Raw genomic sequence first — 8,677 nt, 5'->3', positions numbered from 1 at the left:
TGGGGATGACCCTGGGCGCTGTGCTCCCTCCGCAGGTGGAGGAAGCAGGGCACGTCTTCCTCCTGATGAAGAAAGACTATCGCATCTCCCGCAACGTGCGCCTCGCCTGGGTCCTCAGCCGACTCCACCAGGTCATCTGGGCTGTGCCCGAGCCTGAGCTGGTGAGTTGGGGACCAGGGCTGGGTGGTGTCGCCACGGCCTGATGCAGCAGGTGGGCTGGGTGCCCCTCACGAGCAGCTGCACCCTGCTGGAGATTCTTAACCCAGTTCCTTTCTCTGATCCTTCCTTTAGCTTGGCTTGATGTTTTCTCACATACGTTCTACTTGTTCCTGTAGGTGAAGTCAGAAAATGAACTGGATGTTCTCAGCATTCTGCCTAACGGGTGGCAGCCAGATGAGCCCGTCCAGCCCAGGCCCTATCTCCTCGTGCCCTCGACACGGGTCACCTTCCTGGCCCGCCAGTACCGATTTGTGATTGAACTTGACCTGAGCCCTTCCACAGGGATTGTGGTAAGTACAGAAACTGCTTCCTCAGGGTGTTCTGCATTAAAAGGCTGGGCCCGTTTCTAATTGCTGAGAAGGCTTATTCCTCTCTGTGTTAGTCTTTTGCAGAAGTCTTGCTTTTCACAGGAGGGAGGCATGCAGTGCTCTGAGCTAGGCAGCTTAATGGCAGATCCTGTTTCTCTGCTGAACGCTCAATGTGTGACTTTTGTTTGTGGGGAGCTGTCATTTTAATCCAGCTGCCATTGCAGAAGGATGTTTGCTGTTGGGTCTGTGTGGTGGGGCAACCAGCAATGAGATTGAAAGTCCTAGAAGATGAAACAGCTGTTCCCTTTCTCTCTTCCTGTAGGATGACTCAACAGGGGAGATAATTTTTGATGAAGTGTTTCACGCCCTTTCCCGATGCTTGGTGGGATTGTTAAGACCCTTTCGGATCCCTGGTTCAGACATTATCTACCAGCCAGAGATCTTTGTCACCATCCAGGCATATTCCTCCATCATTGGCCTGCAGTCCCATCAGGTAAAGCTCAGCCTCTCCCTTGGCACGGCTCAGCGCGTGAGCAGCTTGCTGGATGGGCTTCCTGTGAATGCAGAGGAAAGCAGGACATGTGGTAGCTGGGGTCTGCTATCTGTGATGCTGCAGACTTGTCTCATTAAAATGTGCAGCCTGGTGCGGTGGGGAAGTGTATGTGAGCAACTTCTTTCTGGGCAGGAAGCAGAGGTTTCTCCTGAGGGAGCAGGGCCCAGCAGAGAACGCCGCCCACAGGCGCAGAGTTGGCCCACAGGGACGATTTCCCTCATGTCGAATGTGTGCTGCTTCTTGTTGTTGTTTTGTTGTTTTGGTTTTTTTTTTTTAATTTCTGTTGACTAATTCTTTTTGGCCTGTTATAATTAGCTTGAAGCATTCAGGAAGAGCTGGTGTGCCCAAAAGCTTGTCTGCCTGCTCCAACTGTGGTTTATTCAAAGATAATTGTCTCTTCCTACAAACCTTGCTCTCTTTTTGCACTGGTATGATTATGTTTCTCCTCGCTGGAGAGACCAGCTGGCCCCAGTACTGAGATTATCAATGAGATTTTACTTGAGCAAGAGCAGGTCTGGTTAATAAATTGGCAGGTCTGGTTAATAAATTGAAGTCTGGTTTATTGTGCCGGTGTGGTTTTTGAAGTTTATCCTTGATCCCTTCCACCTCACAGTATTTTCAAGTTATTGTCACATTTCTGGTGGTGTATTTCACCCCTTTGCTAATACCAGGGAAAGTAGGTGGTAACAGGAGGAGCCTGTTCGTCTACACTTGTTCCCTCCCTCTCTCTCCCCAGCCCGCCTCTGCCCAAGCAAGCCTTCTGCGAGGCTGCAGCATCTGTATAGTGCTTGAAGAGTGCAGCCCTTGCTTTGGTCCATTCTTAGGTCCTATCAAAGTAAGCGTAGCGGGAATTTCTCCATTTGCCATTGATGTTCTGTGTGTCATCTTGTCCAGCTTTCCTGCAGACACCATCATGCTTTGCTGCAGTATCTCCCCTTTTTATACGGAATTGAGCACTCTGAAGTTGCTATGTTTTTCTGCTTTAGATCTCTCTAAAGACCTGTTTATAGTATGAGGCCAGGAACTGTAATCTCTGGGTACAACTGGATAAACTTTATATTCCTTTTATGGAGGAAAAGGCATATAGGTGTCTCACTCATCCAGAAAAGCCTGTCTATATTGTAATCATTTACTTTTCCCATGTCACTGTGAGGTCTTGCCCTTCTGAGGTTGAGGGAATGTGGATAACTTGCAGCGTCCCACCCATCTGTTGAGTTCTTTGTCTACACGTTGTATCTTTGCCTCCTGATTGTGGGCAGAGATTGCCTGTACAGTGGTGGTGTCTGTAAACACAAGTGTCATGAGTATCAGCTTGGGGAGTTTCTGTGGTGGCAGGCTCACTCTGTCACATCACTCAGCCTCTTTTGTAATGTCCAGTCTAATTTTTTCTTTTCTTTATTTCAATTTGCTGTTCCTTTATCCAGGCACTTACTGGAAGATAATTGGATCAGTCTATAGGTGAGTTAGATTAGGACAAACAGGCCTTCCTAACAAATATCAGACCAGAGTTAATGGCTTCTAACAAGGATCCCATGTTACTTTCTTCTGACAACTGCTTGTCCTGGAAGAAGGCAAATGAAGTAGAAATTTCTTGCCCAAGATTTCCCAAAGAGTGATGTGAGCATCTGCTGCAGAGTGCCGCAGATGCCACGAGACACCGCTGCTCACAAGCAGGAATAGTGAGAAGAGGCCTGTGCTGTACCTGTGCTTTGTCAGGAATGTGTCTGAACTTCACTGTGCAGAACTGTTCCTGCGTACAAATTTTGGGCGGCTGGTACTGTAAAACCTTAACTTGATGACTGACATTTGTGTCCTTGGGCCAGGTACTATTCCAGGGCTGTCAGCTAGATGAGACGAAGCGAGAGGCCTTTCTGCACCAAGTTTACACACAGCTATGTGCCTTTGAGAACAAAGTGGCAGAGATGCTCCAGCAACAGTATGAACCCAAACCGCAGGTAAGGAGGACAGAGGTGGTTGGGGTCTCTTGGCTGCCTGGAGATTTGCACTCTGAGTCCCCTCTGGGGTGGGATGGCAAGAGGAACAGTGGTGTAGCTCTGGAGAAGGAACAGCTAAGGAGTTTGTAAGATAACTTTGTGGGATCCAGTCATGAGACATGAACACTGAGGGAAGTAGAACCAGTGACTTTAGAAAGACCGATGAGAACAGTTACCTTCCCCAAGATTATTGTGCAGTAAAGCAGGGTGACTTCTTGTATATCGTGGGACAAACTGTAGGATCTGCTTGCTTTCTGAAGGTGGTGGGAGAGGTGATTATGCCTGTATCATTAGTCTATAAATAGCTGTGAGTATGCCTTTGGCCTTTGTTACATTTCTTGAATGAAAATACTTCCTTGTTACCACGAAAACTGACCATGAAACTCAATAAACAGCAGGTGCAGTTTCTAATACTCCTTGAAATCTGTGGCAGATGCTGTTTAGTAACCACGGATATATGTACCAGCAAGTTAATTATAGGACTATAAAACACAGCTTAGGGTGAAATTAAAAGTGAGACTCTTTAGGGATTCAGCATGTCTATGGATTTCTCATCAAGATCATATCTCCTGCTCTTGGAAATGAAGAATGTGAAGGTTAAATTGTGATACTGCCATGTTCACGTGGCAGTCACAACTGTATCTGTGGGCACCCTTCTTGTGGTCAAAGGCATTACTGGCCTGGCTGAGACTATTTAGTCCTTATTTAGCATTAGTTATTGGAGTTTGGGCAAAAAGAAGAAAAAAAAAAAAAGTCTCAAAATCAGATGAGCAAGAGGCTACTGGTGATCAATTGCAGTTGCATATCTGAAGTGCTTCCAATCTCATATTCTAGCTGAGCTTTGTATGTTTGAATGCTGAAACTGTCAGTCCTGGAACTGAAGGAAGATTTCAGGAAGTAAATACCTTTACCAGTGTGTCCAGCTGGTGTTTTTGCAGTGCTTTGTATGCATTCCTGCTTGCTGCAGTATTTGTCTCATTGTAAACTACCCTATAACTTCTTCCATGCAAATGGGGTAAAGAGACGCACTTGCAGGCCAGAGGGACTGGCGAGTCCTGCCACAGGCTGTGGGGTGGAGGTGGGAGGCCCCAGGGGAAGGGCAGGGACTGAAACTTTTTTTACTTTTGAAGTTGCATTAGCTGTATCATTGTCAACAAGTGCCTGAATTTAAGGCATCTGGCAAATTAAAGTGACGGGTAGTCAGGTTTTTTGCTCACAGCCACAGACTGCTCTCATTTGTGCAGAACAAGAAAAGTTTAGTTAGTTCTAATTTTCTTTTCCTGGCTCCAGTCATCTGTAGGTTTGCAGGGGAGGGTCTCACCCATTCTCTGTATTAGCAGTAAAAATGAAGCAATAGTTTATTACAGGGTTGAACTGCCAGAGCCTTCTGGAGATGAGGGGACAATGAACACAGGAGGTTCCTCACCAGTGTAATTATACAAATTTCAGGCATTGCCTGGGAGATATTTTTCATCGAAGATGCAGGAGAAGCCTACCTACATTTGCTTATATCAGCACTGCATAATGAGTGCTGTTAGAACATAGTTAAATATATAGACACTAGACTTTGTCCTGAGAAGCCTCCTTACCCTCTCTGCTCCAGTGATTCATAAGCATTCCTGGGCTTTACATGAGTAGCTGAATAGCTGCAGCTTCTACTAAACGACAAGGAAAAAAAGTAAATGAAAAGGAAAAAAAGCAGTATTCACCATCTCTTTAACTGGGAGCAGCTTTGCTCTGCAGAGGAGCGTTAGTGACCCCAAAGTGTCTCATCTTTTCCCTTCTGTGAGAAATCAGCTTATAATAAAGCTCTGAGCATGTGATCGCCTTCGTCGACCCCCAGGCAGCCTTGCTCAGCTGTTTTAAGGGGCCCAAGTGACCAGGACTTTGAGGGCACCAGGAAAATAAAGCTAGAAGTGGAGTCTGCTGAAGTGCTCCAGAGCTGTGGTAGCATGGGGCTGCTGGACTGATGGCTGTTTGGGAGTGAGAACTAGAGCTAGGCTGAGGTCTGCCCCACAGGGCTCTGTGGATTTCTTGTTTTTTACTTTTCCAGATGGATTTGTCACCCCTGAGCCAAGAGAGCCCTGGTGATGTGCAGGAGTCATCTGGGAGGAAGCCCAGTGTGTCTGTTGTCACTGCTGATGTTGGCCTTGTCAGCATGGTCCGGCAGGGGATCCTAGCACTGCAGCTGCTGCCCTCCAACTCCAGCGCAGGTTTGTTCCATCCTCCGAGTTAACCTTAAGGTTTGCCCAGTTGTTTGCAAAGGGTTGTATTCCTCCTGCTGTAGGCTGAGATTAAGTTTACAAGGGCTGGTGCACAGACCCGTCTGTTAGGGATGAAATTTCAACAGCAGCTTTTGCTCTGTACTCTGTGGGCAAATTGTGGTGGTGGGAATGGGGAGAACAACACTGCGCCACGTACCATCTGTGAGCGTTACGGAGTTTGTGAAGAAGCACAGCTGTGACTGATGCTTGGGACAACCCAGGGCATGTAGAGCTGTGCCCTGTCTGAGTGCTTTGCTATACCTAGTTGGCAATTTTGCCAGCTCAGAATGCCTTGGAAGCCCTAAACCAGCCTCAAGATTTTCCTTTCTGCTTTTGTGCTGCCTAAATTTTGTCTCTGGTGGATATAATGGGAGAGTGGTAGCTGGTTGAGACAGAAGATGCATTAAGATACTGCCTTGTTTACAGGTATAATAATAATTACGGATGGTGTGACTAGTGTCCCTGATGTGGCTGTGTGCGAGACTTTACTCAACCAGCTCCGCAGTGGCACAGTGGCCTGCTCCTTTGTACAGGTATGTCAGCCATTAGCAGGGGGTGTGGGGGCTGCTGCCTGCCAGAGGAGGAAGGTGGGTTGCTGTTGGTGGCGTTCACTCCAGTGGGGAAGAGGGGACTTCTCTGCCCGTTTGGGGCCTTTACCGGTCCTCTGCTTTCCTCTCAACACTGCTGTGCTCTCTCAGTTATATTCTTTATCCTTCCCATAGGTGGGCGGTGTCTACTCGTATGATTGCAGCTTTGGCCATGTTCCCAATGTGGAACTGATGAAATTCATCGCCATGGCCACTTTTGGTGCTTACCTCTCCACATGCCCTGAGCTGGATCCCCTGAGCCTGGATCTGAATGTGTATCACAAGGCATTTCTGTTATACTCCTTTCTGCGTACTGGGGAGTCCCTGAATCCAGAATACTACTGCGGTGAGGAACGTGCATGTCCTCCTTCCAGCAGATGGATGTCTTACAGCACCTCTCTTTGGGGTGACTCACCCAGGCTTGGTTATGCCAATAGTCTCCCTTGTCCCCTCTGGGCCCGTGCCTCCTGTAGGCTCTGGGCACTATTGGGCCATGCAGCTTCACCCGTGACTCCCCTCCTGGTTCAAGGAATTGGGTGGATTGGGGAAAACTAATGTCCCATTTTGCACCATTCCCCTTTCTGTGGACTTCACTGAGCAAACTGCAGTTAGGCCGTCTGTGTTGGAACTTGGGGGCGGTGAGAAGCTCTTGTTCAACCTTTCCTGCACATTGTCTAGCTTGCAGATGGGGACGTTCTGGAGAGCTTCTAATCGGGCTTGCAGATGGCAATTTGTATTGAAAAACTAGACCTGTGAGAACTGTCCCAAATCCCTCTCTTGGTTGTTCTTATTATATGAATGTTAGTGCCTGAGAGTATGCCAGGAGAGATTAGTTACCAGTAAAACATGGAAACACCCTTCCATGCTGTGGCAATATGCTGGTGCCATCTGCATTTTCTGTAACTTGGCAGCAGAAGCTGCATACAGTGACAAGTTTGAAGAGAGCTGGCCTGGGACTTGGAAATGTTGAATCTTAAAAAGATCAGGTGTTAATGGTTTAAAATCAAGGCTTTCACATCCTGATACCTTTTAGAATGCACCTGAGAATTCAAGGTTTTCTGGGGAAAGGGATAAAACCCAAAAGCTTGCTGTGCAGCTGTTGCAACAGCTGTGCAGTTTCTGCCTGTCTATGCTAAATGTGTAACTAAACATATGCCATGTCACAAAGGCTGTCCCAGAGGAAACAGGGCCTGGCGCCCCACCCTGCCCCTCTCCCAGGCCTCTTGGCCATGCTAGTGGACCTGTTTTCTGCGTTGCAGAATCAGGAGTGGGTGTAAGTGGTGCCTGAAGGATGTACTGTTCTTCAGGCCAGCGAATGTTCCTGGCAGCTTTTGTCAAGCACTTTGGGAGGGCTGTCACTGTAGGATGAGGAGCAGGGAAGTTGCTCCCTCACAAGACCCATTTTTGCCATTTGCAGTGTCCCAGCACAGACTGTTCAATGAGCACCTGGTGTCCGCAAGCAGCAACCCTGCTCTGGCAATGAGGAGGAAGAAGCACACTGAGAAGGAGGTGCATGCTGACCTCGTGAGCATTGTCTCAGTCCGGCTGCGTGAGGGCTACAGCATCCGTGAGGTCAACATCACGAAAGGTGACTGTGCTGTGTTGGGGTTTGGAGGCTTGGATAGGGCTCTGTTCTCAGCTGTTTAGAGGAAAGTGCAGGGTCTGCCATCTCAGCAGAGTGGCTGGTATTGTGGAGGAAGGAGCCATTTTCTCCAAACTCTAAGTTTGTTTTCCTGAATAATTGCCTGACACAGGAATGTCCAGTATGGTTATGCAGTTGTGCGCTTGCCAGGCTCATCTTCTGTGACTATAAGCGCCTGGGGAGGGACAGACAGACCATGGCCCTCTGTATCTTGGAAATTAGTCTCTACAATTTGCAGGGAAACTAGTGACAGAACTTGGGGTTTCGCAGAATTTTCAGGGATTTCCTCTATATTTCTTCTTTTTTCATCCCTTTCTAGTCCTTTGCTAGATGAAGTCCAAAATACTAACACAAAGTTGAGCCCCTTGGTACAACAGATTTAATGCTTCCAAACTGCAGTCTTCCAAAGCAAGAAACTGAGGGGAACAGGGATATTGTTAGGTGAAAATGCCAGATCAGTTAGGACCATGACCAATACTAGAAGAACATCAAACCATCCAGTGGTCCTGTTCTCTCATCTCACTTGCTACAGGTTACGGCACCTGGAGTGTGAGAACTAGCTGCTGACTAGGGACCTTGAGGGGTTTGAGTATCCCAGGAAGTGCCGGTAAACCCTACCTAATCTTCCATCTCCAGCTGTGACTAGTAGTAGTGCCTTAACTGAAGGGGAGATGAAAAAAATCAAAACGCAACTTACGAATTGCAAGCAAGAGAATAAATTTATTCTTGACCATCACAATGACCGGCAGAAAGCCTGGAGGATGGATTCTTAAAACCCAGAGTAAACATGTACAACACTTGGTGATCAAGTGTCTTCGCTATTATTTTTTGGATATTAGTACACAGAATATGTTTTATATCAGAATATCAAAGTCTCTAATGTAACTCCAAAATCATTCCAAACTTGCCATATGACATTTTCTGTCAATTTACTGTGGTCTGCCTTAAAACCATGTAAATACCTTATGCCACTGCTCTGCTTGGAAGATTGTCCCAGAGCTTCATTGCTCTTTTTCTAGCTTCCTTTCTAAACTCAGACCAAATTAGACCTGTGTGACCTTATTATCCTTAATTAAGGATTTAATTAAGTTTATCCTCCTTCTCTGGCAT

At 47.1% G+C, this 8,677-nt stretch overlaps 1 protein-coding gene across 6 annotated transcripts in view; it reads left to right on the top strand.

The window, feature by feature from the left end:
* Positions 1-8,677, top strand: part of SZT2 (SZT2 subunit of KICSTOR complex) — a 59,128-nt gene that overhangs the window by 263 nt on the left and 50,188 nt on the right. For all 6 annotated transcript variants that reach the window (XM_075097863.1, XM_075097860.1, XM_075097862.1 and 3 more), the window contains exons 2-9: positions 36-161; positions 336-509; positions 850-1,020; positions 2,904-3,035; positions 5,128-5,287; positions 5,765-5,871; positions 6,061-6,271; positions 7,343-7,513. In XM_075097863.1, the coding sequence (XP_074953964.1) occupies positions 36-161; positions 336-509; positions 850-1,020; positions 2,904-3,035; positions 5,128-5,287; positions 5,765-5,871; positions 6,061-6,271; positions 7,343-7,513 (1,252 nt within the window). The remainder of the gene's footprint in view (positions 1-35; positions 162-335; positions 510-849; positions 1,021-2,903; positions 3,036-5,127; positions 5,288-5,764; positions 5,872-6,060; positions 6,272-7,342; positions 7,514-8,677) is intronic.

Source organism: Phalacrocorax aristotelis, chromosome 6, assembly GCF_949628215.1.
Source record: "Phalacrocorax aristotelis chromosome 6, bGulAri2.1, whole genome shotgun sequence".
Taxonomy (NCBI): Eukaryota; Metazoa; Chordata; class Aves; order Suliformes; family Phalacrocoracidae; genus Phalacrocorax; species Phalacrocorax aristotelis.
The sequence above is the reverse complement of the archived record's forward strand: the minus strand, read 5'-3'. Positions and strand labels throughout refer to the sequence as shown.